Consider the following 19,194-nt stretch of genomic DNA (forward strand, 5'->3'; position numbering starts at 1 on the left):
ATGAGGGAGGCAATGAATAAAATAGGTGTCAATGACTAAAGTGCATGTTCAGCTGTGCCTGTGTGTCTTAGACTGGTATTCAGGCTGGAAAGTTGGGTGGTTGAAAGCATGAAATTTGCACACATTGTATGACTTGGTTTGGCTCTCAATACTTGTTGAAGGTGACTTTAGAAGCTGGTTTGCAAAATGAAGAATGAGTATAGTGTTCTGAGGCTGAGCTTTCCAGCCTGAATTCATTACAGAATAATTTGTGGAATATCTAAAACGTTTAAGTGTACATTTGTGTTCCTGTTGTGAGAGTTTAAACCAAATTCTGAGGGTTTTACATGTGAAAATGTGAGGGTTTAAACCAAATTCTGAGGTTTTTATATGTGCAAAGATCTTCTTAAAACACTTTTCTTTTTCAGGCACAAGCAATCAAGGCTGGAAACAATGGAGACATAGCTGGAACAGAATGATGTTGTTCATGTAAGCTCTGGTCCCCACTGGAGCGTATGATCCAACTCTAGGAGGGTGTCATATTTTGCAGGTTGAGATTTCTTGGAAGGGGGATGGGCTTCCCTAAGCAGACCTGAAGCAAGGAGAAGTATCCACTCTCCTTGCTGACACCTCAGCAACCCTTTCTCTAAGGCTGCAGGTTCTATAAAATTTGGCATAAAAGATCTTCCTTGCCATTTTTCCTTAGTTGGTATAATTTTACCAGAATCAGGCATCTTATTATACCTCAGTTAGTTCTACATAAAGTTTGGGATATTTTAACTGACCTTTTCTCAAACTGTCTGTATTCAGGAAGGTAGGTGTGGTGGGGTTTTGAGTGGTATAAGTCATGTTAGGGTATAATCAGAGTTTTTAGCCAGATGACCCTACGTTTTTGAGTGAACTGGGTCTAAATCCATACAAACTATAACTTCAGCCACTTAATGGAAAAAACAAAGTGCGGATCTCTGAGACCTTCAAGTGTAACTGGTATGTTAATGTTGTCAGCTTGTTATTATTGAAAGCTTTTTTTCTGAATCAAACTACCCTGCTCAGTTCCTGCTGCCAAGCTTACTTTCACAACCAGGAGGAAGTAGGCAGTTTTCTGGGTTAAAAGCCATTCTTCTGAGTTACATGTATGTTGTGGAGTTTATAGCAATTATGCTGGGCTTCTTTCTGATTAAGTCTAGTAGAATAGTAATTCTAACTAATTCTGTCATCTCTTTGATTAGAAAGAAGAGAATTTAGATTTAGGCACTGTTAATTGGATGATACAATATGATGCTTTTCTGTTATGAGACCACAATCAGGTTTTCATATCTGTGCTATAAAAATGTAATGTTGATTTTAAGTATGAAATATGCACGTGAGAGTACACGGGAATTTGGATTTCTCAAAACAAATTTATTTGCTGTATACTTTAGGATACTACAGTTGAATCGTAATATAACACGTTCATAAAATTAACACAATCCCTGTGTGAAGAAAATATTTTGAGTAGATCTATTCATAGTAAAACTAGTAAAGGCACACAGGCAAGACTGTGCTTTTGGAACTCAAATGTGACATTTCACGGTTTTTTTTAAATAACAGCTCTCGAGGTATTTGCTTCTGTATGAGGATTATGGAGGTGTGCTCGCTTTGCTTTTAGTTGTTTAAATTCAGGAGAATAGCTAAGGGAGTAGTTTTATACTACATATAATCTGGTATAAATGTGGACTGCAGACAAAACTGTTTCTCACTGCTTCTGTTGATAGTTATCTAATGATTGTGTGGCCTTGACATTCACTGACACCAAAAAGGGAAAAAAAATTATGTTTTGTTGATTCAGCAAACTGAAGCAATGCACACAGCAGCTGTATGACTACCAGATCTGGTGCAAAGAAGGGGATGGGACAAAACTGCAGTGGTGAAACATGGGTTTGTTGCTTTTGGCAGCAACCCACAGTCACACCAGATTAGGTGCAATATGGTGGAAAAAAAGCTTTCCTACAGAACCTGTGCATTAAAACCCCGTAAGGCCATGGGGATTTAAATAGCCCCATAAATTGTGATATGCTTTTTGAACTTTTAGTATTTATTTAGCTCAGGTAATAGTGATGTAAAGATAATAAAAAAAAGGCAAAGTTGTCAACATAAGTGGTGGAAGACTTAAGGATTTCATTTAACATTTTGATATATGCTAGAAATCCAGGCTCTTAATTAATGTGTCATCTGTAAAGAAAATCTGCTGACCTGATCGCCCGGAATGTAACTTTCAGCAATGTCATGGAAGTCTGAAAGCATGTGAGGTATTAAAGACTTTACTGTCCTTTCAAGCAGGAATGTTTTTTTCATCTGGCTTTTGTGGTGCATATAGCTTGTTACTGGCCCCCTGCAGAATCAACGTTTGGAATTGTTCTTTAGTTGATTTAGTGAGTTAGCTGGAAGAAATTCCCTGTAAATCTTTTTCCTGGAGAAAGCTTAGAGGGGGGAAAAAAGTCACTCTAAAAATCAGCTTACTTCCTGTAAACTGGTTTTTTTTTTTTCTTTTCTGTTTTCTTTTTTTTTTTTCTAATGCTGCATACACACACATATATACATGTATATATGCACAAACACTTGGCAATCTCATTCTTAGTTGCAATCTTCTTAGTTACGCTCCACCATATCCTGAACTGTATTCAAATGGATAGGTCAGATATGGAAAATATTTTGTCTAGAGATCTTAAGGTTCAATTTCAGTCTCTGAGGATAGAACTGGTCTTGCTTCTGTCAAGAGATGCTTTCCTGTGATCACTTTCAGGATAAGGAAATAGTCAATTGCAGTTATTATTTTTGTGAAGTTCTACTTGAATTCTGTAACCACAATGGTTTTAAGAACCATTTTGGATTTTGTTTTCAGGGTTTAAAGAAGATTTCTACTTGATTCATGAGATAATGTGACCTTTCTTATATCCAAATCTTTGAGATCAGAAGAAAGGAAAGTTTCATACTCTTGATGTCAGGTAAATTATGTAATACTATTGAAGGCAGAAATGAAGCAGGGTGCACTGAAACGTTTAAATAAGAGTAAGGGATTTGCCTGCATTCAAGGCACCTGTTCAGAAAGATTAATTGGAGTTGTGATATGAATTATAGAAATGAAGACCTCTTTCTAAACTGAATTATTCTGATTTGATTGGAAGAAGCGGCTTCAGGGTAGTGTGAAGTTTTGTTGCAACCTTATCTGCAGTGCTTTCTCTTTGTGCTGCTGCAAGTTTAAGCTGTGGTTGTATGCAAAGTCTGTAGTGAAACGTGGTTTGATGTGTAACAACAGCCAGTGATTCCATCTTTCTCAGAAGTACTGCTTTTAATCTTTTTAGCTGTTTTGCTTCTGTATGAAAATCAGATCTTTATCCAACTTGATTGTCTTCAATTTGGGAGCTTGGAGCATTCTTAAAATTTACATAGGAAGCAGATTGATTAACATCCTTGTTTAAATGATATTAGGAGGCTGCTGCTTATATCCTGGAAAGACTAAGTTAGTGTTTACCAGAAACACACCCCTTGACTTGAGTCCTGGTGATTTGTGCTGTAGTGTTTTGACACCTTTTCTGCCACCCTACTACAGGGCGTTCTCCTCTGATGGAAATGTAGGTCAGTCTCAGCAGCTTCAGAGGTCACTTCTCTGAGGTCACTCTGAGAGTCTTATTTCAAAACTGGTTTCACCCATGATTTAAGTGGAGAGGACGTTTTTTGTTGGGCATAGCTGTGCCTCAGCTTTGTTACATTAACTTTATTGCAGGCTATAACTTCAGGCATATGAACAGGTAAGCAATGAAATACTGACATTTTATGGCACTGCAGTGATATTCATCAGATATCAGTAATTAAACCTGAGGTTTCATGAGAGGAGTTCAGATTTTCTGATTTTGTTTTCTATCGATCAGGAATTAACTTTAATAACCTCAAAGGACAATAAATGTGTATTTTCAAGTCAAAGGATGCTTACTTTCCAGAGACTTTCAATATATTTTAATACTGAAGTGTACGCTGCTTGTACTGCCTCTGTAATATTAAATAGATTTATTACAGGGGCTGTGCTGTGTAGTATTTCCTCAAAACTTCAGCTCTAACCTGATTTTCAGGAAGACTTGGATTATTCCTATGTGTCATTGTCAAATTTAAGTTTTAAGATGCAGTTTATTTATAACTGCAGTTTTTATTTATAACTGTTGTTTGTAGTATTCAGGATAAAAGATTGTACTAAATTTGTAAGATAACTAAAGATGCTCTCCTTCCTGCCTCAGTCTGTTGCTAGTACAGCTTTCAAAACCGCATTGGCACTGTGTTGTCATGATCTATGTAGGAGCACTAATCCGAGCCCCACTGGGATTTCCTAACTGAGCTATTTAGTGCACAGGAGACACTTTTACTTTCGTCGCATCTCTGTCCTTTATCAGAGTGCTCTGGGCTGCATGCACTGGGCTAGAAAACAAGGATTACATACGTGTTTTACTGCTGTTAATGTTTTTGAACCACTGTAAATTATTGCTCATGACTTGTTTCTTTGAAAGGCTGGTGGAATCTGGGAATAAAATTGATATCAGTTATAGCAAATCATGGCTCAGGTAGTGTCTGAGTCTATTAATTGTCATGATTAGTTAGGCACAAGTGGCCTTGTTTTGAAAAACCCATATTAAAAAAAAAATGTTCCTATGTTAACTTGTTCTCTGATTTCTCCTCTGTGGAGAATAACATGTTGGTAATATCAGAAGGGATAGAGATTTGTTCTGTAGTATTTAGAAATTCAACATTTATTTCTAATGCAGGATATAATTACGACCTCATCTTTCTAGAAAATTACCTACAATTTATTTCATGTTCTGTCTCAGTGAATGAGATTTTCCTCATTGTGTTCACTGCATAAACATTATGGCAGCATATAACTGATTTCCTACAAGACCTCTACGCTGTTTGTAGCTTTATTTGGGGTGTGATTTTTTTTAGCTGATGAAACAAAAGTATTTAAGAGTTACGTGAATATTAAATCCTGGGGTTTTTTTACTTTCAGAAATGATTTAGCATGACTGAAGGGTGTACAAACAGATCATTGCTAAGAATGTAAATATTTGTCTTTTAAGGTTTGACAATATTAAACATGTAGCACTCAATCTTGGGTTTTAGGGATAGTTTCTAAGTAAATTGATCCGTGAATACAATTTCATAATAGTGATAAAATGCCAAGTGATATTCTGTAATAAGATGACTGCATTTTTTTAAGGTAACATTTGGGGCATTTGTCAAAGAACCAACAGTAAAGAAAGAGGTGGCATGAGGATAGTGAAGGGTGGTGTCCCGAGTTCCTGGCGTGTCTGCATCTTGTGTGTGCCGATGGCTAGAGTGGGTAAGCTTTATTGACCTCCAGGTTGGTCACTGAGCAGAGCAGATAGATATTAGAAGAATTTCACCTTCTGATGGGTTCAATTGAAGGATCTTGTGTGATCACCTAGATTTCTTCTGTCCCTCCAGTGGTGAAGTATGTCTTTTTTCTCATTCCTTCATTGGCATGACCGGAGAGACTTCCAGTTCTGCCAGATGTGGAGGAGGATTGAGTGTGTATGGTTGTTGTCTTGTAGAAAGTGCAAAATGAAAAGTTGTCTTCCTTCTGTGCAAGATAGTGCTGAAGTAGCAATTAAACTCTGAGATTTAATGACTTAATTTTATTTGGACAGAATTGCCTTACTTGTTGTCTCTTCTGGTTATTTTTGTAATGTCTCCTGTGGACTATTTGTACTCTGGGCTGAAAGAGAAAGTAGGAAAGCAGTTTATTCAGAGGCTTTTCAGGTGCATTTGAAGTAGCATCAGATAGTTTTCAAGCGGCTATATTTAATCCACTGAATAAAATTCTCTGAGGGTTTTTTTTTTTCTGAATGTCATCATGTAAAGCATGCTGTCATGGTTTGAGACTCCCAAAATCTAATTCCCTAGCTCAAGCCCTCCTCCCACATCTCAACTCAATGTGAGATGGCTTTTTCCAGACAAACACACTAGATTCAAAGTGGGGGGAAAGGGAATATATTACAATGACTGTACAAATAAATACTACAATACATTATATACAGTCTTAGCTATCTCTACCATGACATAAGTATTTACAATGGATCAAATCTCTTCTCCCCTCCAAATAAAAGTCCAGGAGGGAAGAAGGACAGATCTCTTCTTCAGAGCAGCAATGTCTCTAAGGCAGGAGGTCTCTCTGTCTCTATGGAGCAGCTGTAACTGGATTGTTGTAGCTGGATCTCTTTTGAATACACACAAGGGGATCTCCAAGCCCCTTGGCCCGTCATCTCCAAATGAGGGTCTTCAAGACACAAGGGGGTCTCCTTTCGCTTCTCTTGGCTCTCCTTCGACTCCAAGCGAAGGCCTCACCTGTGGACTGCCAGGGACAAAACTCACTTCACCACAGGCATATCACAAAATGCAAGGGGTATCTTCGTGAAAGTCCCTTCCTCAGGGAGATTCACCCCTGAGTAAGAACATCTTGGGCAGTTTTCAGTTCAGTCTTTGTCTTAAGCGTTCTACCAGATCTCCTTTGCTCTGTCTCAAACCTCCAGCGTGGCAGCATTAGCGAGGGGGGCCAAGGTCAACCCCCATCCGCATTCCTTCTCCGGTCCAGTCTAGCTTCAGGACACCTTTGAGCTTCTCAGCTCTTCTCTCTCCGGTGCTGCAGCACTCCAAGACTTCCCTCCTTAATAGGAGTCCATCTCCCTCCTTTCTCAGAGGTCTCAGAGGGGTATGGGGTTTATTCCAGTTCTTACCCCAACTTCCTCTCTCCCTGCTGCTCTCTTGGCTTTCTGAGACAACTCGGTGTCTTCCTTACTCAGTTACATGCTGTTTCTGCTGCTTCTCCAGTTCAGTTCTTATCTGTTGGCTTTTAGCCACAGTCTCTGGATGCTGCGTCTCTGCTTCTGCTCTGTCTCTGCTCACTCACGGTGGAAAAACATCCCCCAGCTCACAGCTACAGACACATAGTCCAGCTTAACACTGTTCCAAGTCTCTATAGCCCCCAACTGGGGCTGGGGGGAGGGGGGGGGGCAGAGGCCCCAAGGGGCTCCTGTCCTCTCCTCGTGGCTCCTACAACATGGCTACCACTTCTACACCAAACTACAACTTTCTCTTCCGGTCTGCTTGTGACATGTTTATATTTTGCAGAAGCACTCATTGGCTAAAACTTCAAAACTTCAAAGGTCACCACCCCCTGGGGTTTTACCATTTTATGGTAAAAATGGTAAAAAACACCAGGGGGAAAACCTGGTTCAAACCACTACACATGCAGAGCTTATATGTAAGACTCAACTAACACCTTCACAAAGAGTCACAATAATGGAGAAGCATAACAGAACTCATAGTTGTTTTTAGCTTTTCATTTTAAAAACTTTTGTAATGGGTTTAAAATTTTGAAATCTGGCTACAGGGTGTTAGGGACAGCAACATGTATTTGTTTTGCTGTCACTTCTCCTTTAGCAGTGTTATACAGATATATGTTAGGATCTGTCTACCTTTTTTGCTTTTAGTCCATTAAAATTGACTTCAATTTACGAAGGATTATGACCTTTTACACTGCCATGTGTTCTTGGGGAGATATGGACATAGGAATAACTAGGTAGTTATAATGAACTGGGCCAAGCTATTCTCATAGAATGGGTTGGAAGGGACCTTAAAGATCCTCTAGTTTCAACCCCCCTGCCATGGGCAGGGACACCTTTCACTAGACCAGGTTGCTCAAAGCCCCATCCAATCTGGCCTTGAACACTTCCAGTGAGGGCATATCCACAACTTCTCTGGACAACCTGTTCCAGTGCCTTACCACCCTCACTGTAAAGAATTTCTTCCTAATATCCAATCTAAGCCTACTCTCTCAATTTAAAGCTGTTCTCCCTTGTTCTATCACTGCAGCACTTTTTACAAAGTCCCTCTCCAGCTTTCTTGTACCCCCTTTAGGTACTGGGAGTTGCTATAAGGTCTTTCCAGACCCTTCTCTTCTCCAGACTGAGCAATCCCAGCTCTCTCTGACTTTCTTCGTAGGAGAGGTGCTCCAGCCTTCTGATCATCTTAGTGGCTCTCCTCTGGATTCTCTCTAACAAGAGCATGTCCTTCTTACGTTGGAGGCCCCAGAGCAGAATGCGGTACTCAATATTCTAAATATATGATGCAAAATTGCAAAATGATGAAATTCTGTGAAGAATGTATAGGGGCACCTTACAGAGGTCAGAGAGGATCATGTCTTTATAGTCCTGTGGCTTCTTCATAAAACAACTTTAAAAAGTCTAGCTTCTAAACTTAATTATTTTTTCTCAGATCTAATTTTGGTGGGACATTAAAAATCTTTGACAATTTAAATTTTATTTCCTATGTAATTTTCCACTTTATTTCTGCTGTGGTTTGACCCCAACCAGCAACTAAGCCTCATGCAACCACTTACTCACTCCCCCCACAGTGGGCTGGGGAGAGAATTGGAAGGGTAAAAGTGAAAATTTGTGTATCGAGATAGACAGTTTAATCAGGAAAGCAAAAACCACGTACACAAGCAAAACAAAACAAGGAATTCATTCAGTGCTTCCCGTGGGCAGGCAGGTGTTCAGACATCCCCAGGAAAGCAGGGCTGTATCACATGTCACAATGACTTTGGAAGGTAAATGCCATCACTCTGAATATCTCCCTACTTTCCTTCTTCTCCCCCTATCTTTATATACTGAGTATGATGGCATATGGTATGGGATGTCCTTTGGGTCATCTGGGGTCACCTGTCCCAGCTGTGTCCCTTCCTAGCTTCTTGTGCGCCCTCAGCCTCCTCACTGGTGGGGTAAGGTGAGTAACAGAAAAGTTCTTGACTCTGTGTAAGCACTGCTCAGCAGGGATGGAAACATCCCTGAATTATCGATGTTGTTTTCATCACAAATCCAAAACATGGCCCCTTATTATCTACTGTGGAGAAATTAACTCTACTCCAGCCAAAACCAGCACAATTTCCTAATTACATGAAAGCAAGAAATCAAATATTAGGCAATAATACAAGGCTAATGCAACTTGAAAAGGGGGATTTCAGTGCATGAGACAGAGACTTGCTATGAAATTAAGAACATAATTGTTTTGAGCATGGTAATGTGTACATCAAGAAATGTAGACTAATTAGGATTTTTGTCTTGATCATATTTTAACAACCTGGTCTATTCTTTTTCTGTGTCTTTAGGTAATAGGACAGTAAGTCTCTGCTTGCATTTAAAATGTCTGACATTTTTGGGGAGTTTCCACAATCTAAATAATAAATGGAATCACATTAGCTGAGAGTTTTCATGGTGAATGCTGTAGATTAAGGAAAGGATGATGCATTCCATGTGGAGTAGATATTCTTATCTGCTGTTTGGAGTCTTCATTAAATTACCGGAGATGGTATGCCTTCCTAATATTATGCACTCAATTTTAAAACTGTTTGAGGCGTGATTCAACAAAAGGAACATAATATATTAGTAGGTCATTAAAATTCAAATTGTCCTTAATTCATAGCCTATGTGTCATACCCCTCATGGTTATATTCTGCTTCTAACGTTACATGACTGTTGGTTGAAGCTAATGCTTTATTTTAAATTCTATAGTACTCCCTTTCTGGGATAATTTGTTTACAAATGAAAGACAAAAAGGATTCTTAATTTAAATGTTTGTTAATAAGAATAAAACATGAGGTTTACATAGAATGCTAATGTCTAATCACAGGCATCAAGTGTTCTATTTTATTTGTCTTATGTTCTGCAACGATATGTTCCGAAGCGGAAGGAGTTATCAGGGCTTTCAGAATTAAAAACAGGAGGTTTTATTTGTGTGTGTTCACAACAATTTGTACAAATATAGCTAAAAGGTATATGTAGAAAGACAAGCAAAAGAGTATTAAAACCGAGATCTCATACTCTTAATTCTTTCATTTATCCTGCCTGCATCAATGAATCTTTCCAGAATAATTTCATACCAAACACTTTATTAAGAAGAACACTCGAAAATGTCAAGCCAGTTTTGTTATGAAACATCCTTGTGTTATGCATGGCAACCTTTTACATCTTGGTAAACAAGTGTCGTGGTTTAAACCCAACCAGCACCCAAGTACCAGACTGTGGTCAGTCTTAAGATTCTTACCCCAGAAACATTGATCTCTGGGGGTGCAAATGGGCACACCTCGTTGTGGCAAGGAGGATGTTCACCTTCTGTAGGAAGGGCAGTAGGAATGCCTTGCAGGGGGGCAGGGTTGTCCCCAAAAAATTTTGGAAGCCTTCCTCTTGGTGCTAAAAAGTTCCCCTTCAAAGACAGATCTCAAGTGTTGTAATATATTTATACTTCAGAAAGTGTAATGGTGTATAAATGTTGTAGGCCCTGATCATGTGGCTGACATTTATAACAGTTCATTAATTTGAGCTCAGTGAAATAAAATCTTCTGTAAAACCATGATAAAAGGCAAGGCTGGAGATGAGAGATTTCATACTTCAGTAGTGGATCCTGTGGCTACCCCAGCATGATATTCCTGGTGAATGACACATTGTTACTGCTTTTTTATAGAGAACTGCTAACAGGCTTCTCTTGACTTTTTTACAAATATTCTTCCAAAAAGCAGAGGAGCAATTGGTGGATTTGTATTACTATTGTAGCTGGAGGTCTACAATCAGACACTCTTACTTTCTGGTCTAGGGAGCAGTGCAGTAGAAGGAATAAACCATCTTGTTTTTAAAATAGCAAAATAGACTAAACAAGTGGCAAACATGGGGATAAAATTGTCTTGTGATCAAATTTTTCATCTGAAATTGATAGCATTTTTTTGAAAAGCTATTCTATTTTTCAAGGGATACCAAAGAAATAACTTTTTCAGTTGTCATGCTTTGCAATTTTTTTTATACGCAAAATAAATTGGGATAACTCAGAGATATATGCAGATTTTCATAAAGATTTTATAATGTTCAGTTCAGTGTGATAAATAATTAAATTTGGCCATAGTTGTATAATAAGTAAGTATAATATTGAAGACAGATAGTGCCTGATCCTACTGCTTCAATTCTTAGAAATGAAAAATGATTCCACAGAAGCTCTTGGAGATATTCTTTGTTTGTACCTGGGCTTACTGATCTCTTCTGAGATATCTGTGCACACTGGGCTTTTGTCACCACCTCAGAGCTGAAATGCCAATGTGCTGTGAGAGCTGCTCTCTCTGAGAAGAGGTCTGGCTAACCAAGTTATCCAGCAAATAAAATATTCATGTTGGGAGCCTAGTTCTGGCTGACATTCACTGGTTGGCATGGTATTGGATGCTGACACCACGATCCTGTATCAGCAGGCTGATCCTTCAGTATTGTTTTTGTATGTTTAGGGTAGAGGATGTGCCCTGTGTACTGCTCAAATGCTGGGACTGTGCTGCTGTTAGGATGATAGTCATGAATACTTGTTAATGTATTTTGGTAGCATTTGGATCAGGTTACATTACAGTGACCTGACTAAAAAATTTGAGATCTAATAAAAGCTTTTTTGTTGGAATGCAGCTCCACTGAATATATTTCTTTTTTTGCTTCAATATTTTTCCTTGTGTTTGAGATATGCAGATATATCTCTTTAGCTTTGATTCTTAAAAGATTTAGTACTATCAAATCTTATGTAAGTAATTGTGTGTGGTTTTGAATGTGCAGGAGGAACAGATCTGTGCAGGGAACACTTAAATTTGCGTGGTTATCTTTTTAGAACAGAATTGCCTTTTTTCAGAACTGTGATCAGTACTTTGTGTACAGTGTATTGATTTTTGTAGAAGATACTGAAAATATGTCTTGTTTTAAAAAAATATCATTGCAGAATGTAAAAATGTTGGCTGAATGTGGAATTACTTGGAGTGTATGTCATAGATTCTATCAATGCCTTGTATATACTGTTAGCAGAGCTAGACCTGTCGTCTTCCATGATAACTTTGGCATGTGAGCATAATTCTCTTTTAATTTGATGAATCTTTATAGCACTTAAACATTTATACAATGAAGTGGGAAAACTCTGCTTTTTATGTAATATAATCACATTAAATTAAGAAATATACTTAACTCACTGGTACTGTAGGTAGTATGTGTTTAGTCTCAGCTTTTTCCAAACGTCAGCTGTATCCAGAATTCTTTACCTCTTTTAGTTATTTAGTTTTGTTCATTATATACCTTTATTACATTTACTTCCTAGTATAAATTTGCCATTTTTTATCTTGTCTCTCTCTCCATTCCCCTTCTGTCCCAGTTACAGTTACTAGAGTTTCCCCTTTGCCCTCTGAGGGAATGCAGGCCTAAAGGAGGGGCTTAGATTAGTGTATCTGAACATACTACACAAAATGGGTAGCAGAAATAAATCATCTGTTACCATACTCTGTTAGTAGTTTGGATTTCTGTTTGATTTCTAGAATTGGTTATTGAATTTTATGTTCTTCTTTCGGAGTGGTAGGTTGGAATACATAGATGTACACGTGGAAGTCATGGTGGTTGATAGGTAAAGATACGAACCTGTGCACTGTTTACTCCTTTGCCATATTTTGCATACAGTTGATGCATAGAGGAATGTTAATATTGATACTCAGAGATAAACCTCAGACTTGCAGCTCTAACTGAAGGCTTGACCTTCACAAATGCATGCTTTATTTTTATTTATAGGTGTAAAACGAAGGTGTATGCAGACAACCTCCCCACAACAAGCGTTGTCATTGTTTTTCACAATGAAGCTTGGAGCACACTTCTACGAACTGTTCACAGCGTGATAAACCGGTCGCCACGACACATGCTGGAAGAAATCGTCCTTGTCGATGATGCCAGTGAAAGAGGTAAAGATGATGTTGGTGCTTTAGCTTGCTGCTCTTTTTATTTCAAAAATTGACTGACTTTATATAGGCTTAGCCCTCCTCAGCAAAACACATTTGCTGGGGCAGGGGAAGGCAAAGGGAGCAACACCCATTTTGAAATACAGATGGATCATTCTGCACTGAAAGCCAGTGTAAGTTTATCTGTCTGTTTACTTTTCTGTTGACAGTGTAGAGCTTGTGTTTGCTAGCAGATTTATCCTATTATAGCTTTCATGTTTTGCCTTTAGAATTTTAGCACATTTATAAAGCTTGAGGGCATTTAATAGTAGAATCACCTGGTGAATAATAGCAAAGGCAACTGTTTGTTACACATATCCAAATTTACTATCACTACCACCATTAGGCTTGGCATTCAGAGGAATTAATTTTGATTATTCAGTTCATGGGAAGTGAAAATTGAGTTTCTATGCTGTTAGAGGTTCCATTTCTTAATAATAGTGCTCCAGATGAAAGCTTCATGCTGCAGAATGGAACTTGCCACGTGTAATAGGCAAAACTTGAGCTGATTTTTTTTTCTTAAAATGTAATATTATTTAGATTTTACTCTTCATAGTATTTTTAAATTACAGTATATTAGAAATAAAAATAATATTCTAGACAACACTAAAAATTTCATTTTGTTTGATAATTGGCATGAAATCTTTCATGGTGTTATGGGTTATAAAGTATAACTTGGATTTTTTTTTTCTTGTTTTGTAAATGGAAGTGAGATGGTATTAGAGGTTTTTTTGTCTAAAACGTTTCTGTATTTTTGTATTGAATCACCCCTTTTTCTGTATTTCTATTTTGAAAGTTTTCTACTAGGACTAATGGCTAGTAGGACACTAGTAAGAAGTCTTGATAGTCACCAATTGTAGGTTATTATCTGTATCAGAAGGAATTCCCATCTTTTAGACATTAAAGAGTTTTGCACTCAGCATGCTGACACTTCTGCCTGATGGTTCTGATTCCAGTGATGCAAAATTCATATTTTGCTGCTTATGGTAATTGCAACTTCAGAGTAAGATGTCTGACTGTTGTCCAAAGAGCAAGATGTGCCTGAGATCTGCATGCATGAAGAGAGACACTGGATTTCAGATCATGTGGTCTAAGCAGCACAATGGTACATGGATTACAGTGGCTAACAGGAGGTTTTAGGATAGATAGTTAGGAACCATTACAATGAATAACAGAAGGTTTTCTAGCTAAAGAGCATTAGAAGTGGATTTTTGCACTTCATCTCTAACCTGATAGAAGGTATAATGATTTACTACTTCAGGTTACGTGTGTGTATGATGCCTTGCGTGTTAACTGACCTGTTCCATACTATGTGGATCTAGAGTACAGCCACTTGTGGAGTAGCTGAGTGGACTAAAGAAAGATCATATCAGCTCACTCTGATCAGCCTCTGACCGGTCTGTTTTCCTAAGGAAGCACAGCTCATGCACTCAGGTTGTGTTTGCACTTGACTGTATTCTTTTCCTCTCTTGGGCCCTCTCACGTGCTTTTGCTTTTCCTTTTTTACTGATACTGACTTTAGCTGCTTCAGCCAATTTCACTGTAATTTGGAAGAAAAGACAGAGACCTTAAATACAATTACATTCAGGCAGCAGAAGAGAAATGCCCATGCAAAGTGCAGGGCTGCCATGTAAGTATGTTCAGGATTAGATGAGACGTGTGATCAGCTTCTGCTTTTAGAAAGGCACAGCATCACATTTTTGGTTTTTTTCACTTGTGGGTAATTTATAATTATACCCTCCCATTTTGTTGTAGTTTTTCAACCTTTATATAAAAATTCCATATTTCATTTATTAAAACAGTGCTTGGCACTACTTAAAATCAGTGTTAATTATTATTTGTGACAGGTCAGCTTTCTGTATGACTTAGAAATAAAGACCAAGCTAATATTAATGAATAATATTACTTATGTTTTGCCTCTTCAATTTCTGTTTTAGAAAAAAATCAATTTTAGCATAGCAATAGACATGTCCTCACTATGAATGGTAAAATTATAGTCCACTTGAAAAAGCATGTGGCTTTGTCTAGATAAATTTTCTGTTTCTGGGTTAGGTAATAAAAACAAAGAAACTTAGTTCCAGGCTGAAAGATAGAGTATTTCATAGCTTTTGGTGGTTATTGAACCTGTTCCAATACTTCATTTTGAAGCCTGTGATCTTCATTTCAGATCACTTAGGCATCTTTTATTTGTCATTATTTTCAACAATTACTGAAAAGGGGTTTTTTTGTTTTGTTTTCAAAAAACTTGTTATGGTTCTGTCAAGCATGCTTTTAGATTAAACAAAACAGATGGGTATGATGCCTGAAAATTTGAAGGGTTTATGTATGCTACTTAAGCATTCTGTTTGTGTTGAATTAAGACAGTGTACTTTTCCAGAAAGAGGCAGTGTTCAGCCTGTGTGTATATTGAATTCTAGCATCAGAGTAATTTTAATTGGAATAAAATAAGCATTCAGTCTGCCTGAAGCACACTTTGTACCTGTTAGTGTCATGCTCTTAGAAGAATGAATTTGCATAATATCACACATTTGTTTACACTGAAAAGCTTTGGAGAAACAAGACATATTTGTATCATTGTTCTCTAGTTACTGATCAGGATTGCAACTTTAGTTTTTAGGTATTGATCTTTGGTAACTATGTAAAAAAAGTTGACAGGAGAAGCCAGGATTAGCCAGTACTTAAAACTAGGTCAGCACTGAATAACCAAGTGTGGTAGGCAGATTGCATTAGGATAGACTACATCCACAGAAGTTAGTGGTACAGATACAGATCAAAGCAATGTGACCAAAGCTAAATTCCTGCCAATAACATCTTATAAAAATATTTACTCTTCTTAAAAAACTGTGTTGGCAAGCTTGTATGTGATAAATCTGTTTTTTATTGTAGTTTAATAAAAAAAAGTTTGAAACCAAATTTTTCATTTATATTCTTATCAAGGTGACTCGGTAATAGAATTGGCAAGGTATTTTTCAACTAACACACTTACTTGACTTGAACTGAATATATTTGCTTTTTTGACATTCTTTCTGCTACTGCTCTTTAAAATGTCCGTAGTCCTAGGTAAAATTATGCGCCCTTTTGATAGAGAAAAAGGTTGAAAAGAATATCTACCACAAAGAGTTACAGTTATACCTCTGAAAATACATGAATTATTATTGTTTCCACATAGAAGTATCATGTGTATGTTTATATGTGTGGGTTTTTTAATATTATCAAACCTCACTCTGTTGGAAGCTGTATGAAGCAATGCTAAAAAATACTCAGTTGTCATCCTGGGTCACTCATAGGCAACTGCCTATGTAATGCATAGAATTTCTCATTTCAGTGTTTAATACAGAATTTAGTATAAATTATTATAGAATTTAGTATAAATAAAACCATTACAATAAGCTTGCATAGAAAATAGTACTACAGCTTGATCCTGATGTTTCTTTTCTTCTAGACCAAAATGTATTACATACACTAAAAGACTAGTCAAATACTTACTTTTTTCTTTAAGAGGAAAAATGTCTTACCTTACCAGAAACTATTACCGGTTTCTGGATGTATGATTAATCCAAAAAGCTAGACTTCTACTACTGGAAGAAAAAGGAGAAATTTTTGAGGGATGTTTATTGCTTTTAGAGAGGGTGTTCTGGAGGGAAAATAGCTGTTTAGATTTGAGCATTTAACCTTAATTGCTGGTAGCAGAGGAACTTCAGAAATCTTGATGCCTGAGTTTTATTTATCATGCTTTTGTAGGGATGAGACATCAAGCTCTATCTTTTTGCTTATTTTGCTGAAATTATAGTAGTATTTTAAGGGCACGGTTACTGAAGGTCTGTCACATTGCTTTGTTTCTGGGAATAGTCCCTTCTGAAGTTTTGAACAAAGTGGTAGTTCATATGGACATGATTAAACATGGGAGATGGGCTGTTCTTAACCTTATTCCCTCCATAGCAAAAACACTGCACACATATGTGATTGTTTCTTAGACCAGAAAAAGTTGAAAAGTACTTGATAAATTGAAATTTTAAATACTTTACAGGGAAGATGAAGGTAGGACTTAAGATTTTTGTATGCAATATTGACCATGACTTTCTGTAATGTAAATTTGTGTTTTATGTTAGTTCTTGACTGGCTGCCGTTGTATTATTGAAATCTTTCTCTCTTCCTCCTTTCAGAATTTTACCATTATGTTAATGTAACTACATTCAAGAAGCATTGTCACAGCCCAAATTCATTCATTCAGCTTTGACGTGGTTAGAACTACTTTAAAGGCTTATCAGTACTACACCTGAAATCTACAGAGAATCATGTTGATTTGTGTGACTTGCTCATCATATGGTTAGCATAGAGAGAAATGCTGCACACTCTCTTTGTGTATATCATGGAAGCCCTATACAAACATTACCATGATACTAGTTCTTTTAAATTAGTGGCTTTGGAAAGCTACAATGTAAAGAGATGCTACAGACTCAGTCAGCTAAATGATCTCTGTGCTCAACCCCATAAACCCTGCAAAATGTTCAGACATGTACACTTGGTTTGTACTAATAAACATTTTCACATTTGAGTCTCTGTTAACATGCAAAATAAGAACTAACTTGCTTTGAGTTCCTCTGGAAACAAATATTTAAGATGTATCAACCTCTTATGCACTTTTAGCACAGTTCAGCTTTCAAGATGTGTCAGAACTTATTTCTGTGGGTTTTAGTTACAGTCCAACAATGCACAGAAAAAAAATTAGGAGGCAATTGGGACTCATTCATCCAGAGCAGTGGTAAGGAGTGGTAATCACCCCCAGGTCAGCCCTGCCTCTTGAGATTTACAAAACAGCCACTAAGAGTTCATGCCGTGCTTTTTTTCCCCTCCTCCGGTGTCACAGTTATTCTTGTATGAGGTACTTAAAAGTGCCTTATGCTTTGCACTGTTGTAGTACAACTCCTGTGTGCTTTGAGTGTATAACCTAATATATTCCGTAGCTGTGGTATAAGACAACTTTCCCTTTTATACAGATTTGAAATCTGCAAAGTATTGCAGAAGTCTGTTTCTGTGACTGTCAATTGCATTCTCCCTCAACTGTTTATTCTTCCTTTAACGTTCATCATAGCACAATAGGTCTTTGCAATGCAAGTAATTTTGAGTCTCTAGGTGTATGGCAGTCAGTTATGACTATTCTATTCTGAATAATTTGTTCCTCAACTAAATTGAGATTTGTTGGTGTTACAGATATTGATTTATGTATAGCTGATTCTAGGAGGGGTTTTTAGATGTTATAGTGATAATTTTGTAGAAAAAATGTGAACCAGAAAACCCTAGAGAAAGCATAGTTCAAAAATTATTTTGATCATGTTTTAAACTCCTGATAAAGAAATTATCTGTAAGTTACATTACTGTAACTTAGGAGGCAATTAATTATGTTCAGCTAGTCAAATCATTTCTGTATTTTCTTGGTAGAGAAGCGTTACATCCAAGAGCACTTATGCATGTGTTTTTGAATATAAGAGTCACATCTTTTCCATTGTAAAAACTTGCCTATCCCATCTGGATTTTTTATAAGCATTCTACCTTCTCTTCATTGTTGTGTTTTACATAATGAAGAAATAAAGAGGAGAAAGAACTTTCTGTGCTATCAAGTGAAGCACTTGGAAATGTGGAAGGGCATATTGGGAAGTGTAGAATAAGCAGCAGAGGAAACTAGCTGAAAAAGCAGGAGAACAATAGAAAAGAAATGAGGAAATGTCTCTTAGTTCAAGTCTCTTTGTGATAAAAAAAAATTACATAACTGACAGTTTTCATGGTTTTGATCATTCTCTGCAGACTTCTTGAAAAGACCTTTGGAGAGTTATGTGAAAAAATTAAAAGTACCTGTTCATGTGATTCGAATGGAACAGCGTTCTGGATTGATTAGAGCAAGACTAAAGGGGGCTGCTGCTTCTAAAGGCCAGGTCATCACCTTCTTAGATGCTCATTGTGAATGTACAGTAGGCTGGCTTGAACCTCTGCTGGCAAGGATCAAAGCTGACAGGTAATTATCCATCTATCCGCCCACGTTGGGTTTTTTCGGTTGTTAAGAAATCTTCCAAGTATTACAAAATAGTCTACAAGCAAATATCTACTTTCTGAAGGGCTGAATAAATTCTCATTGGTGTAAGGATAAAAGGCTGATACAGGTAAACTTCTTTAAAAGTAAAACTCTGTTTCAAGTGAAGTCTATATTGGAATGCATGGAATAATGTGTTAAATAGCAGGAATCCTGAGCATGAATGGAGTTGAGAAAGCAAGGGAATTTGAGGTCAGTCTGCAGCCTGGCCCATTCTTTCATGAATTTGGGTAGATATTTTTGATGAAGAAATGGAGCC

At 37.3% G+C, this 19,194-nt stretch overlaps 1 protein-coding gene across 4 annotated transcripts in view; it reads left to right on the plus strand.

Moving 5' to 3' along the window:
* The window catches only part of GALNT1 (polypeptide N-acetylgalactosaminyltransferase 1), a 90,644-nt gene that overhangs the window by 53,048 nt on the left and 18,402 nt on the right, over positions 1–19,194 (plus strand). For all 4 annotated transcript variants that reach the window (XM_027643937.1, XM_027643938.1, XM_027643936.1 and 1 more), the window contains 2 exons: positions 12,648–12,814; positions 18,653–18,860. In XM_027643937.1, the coding sequence (XP_027499738.1) occupies positions 12,648–12,814; positions 18,653–18,860 (375 nt within the window). The remainder of the gene's footprint in view (positions 1–12,647; positions 12,815–18,652; positions 18,861–19,194) is intronic.

This window comes from Corapipo altera, unplaced genomic scaffold (assembly GCF_003945725.1).
Source record: "Corapipo altera isolate COAL_440 unplaced genomic scaffold, ASM394572v1 24b, whole genome shotgun sequence".
NCBI classification, from domain to species: domain Eukaryota; kingdom Metazoa; phylum Chordata; class Aves; order Passeriformes; family Pipridae; genus Corapipo; species Corapipo altera.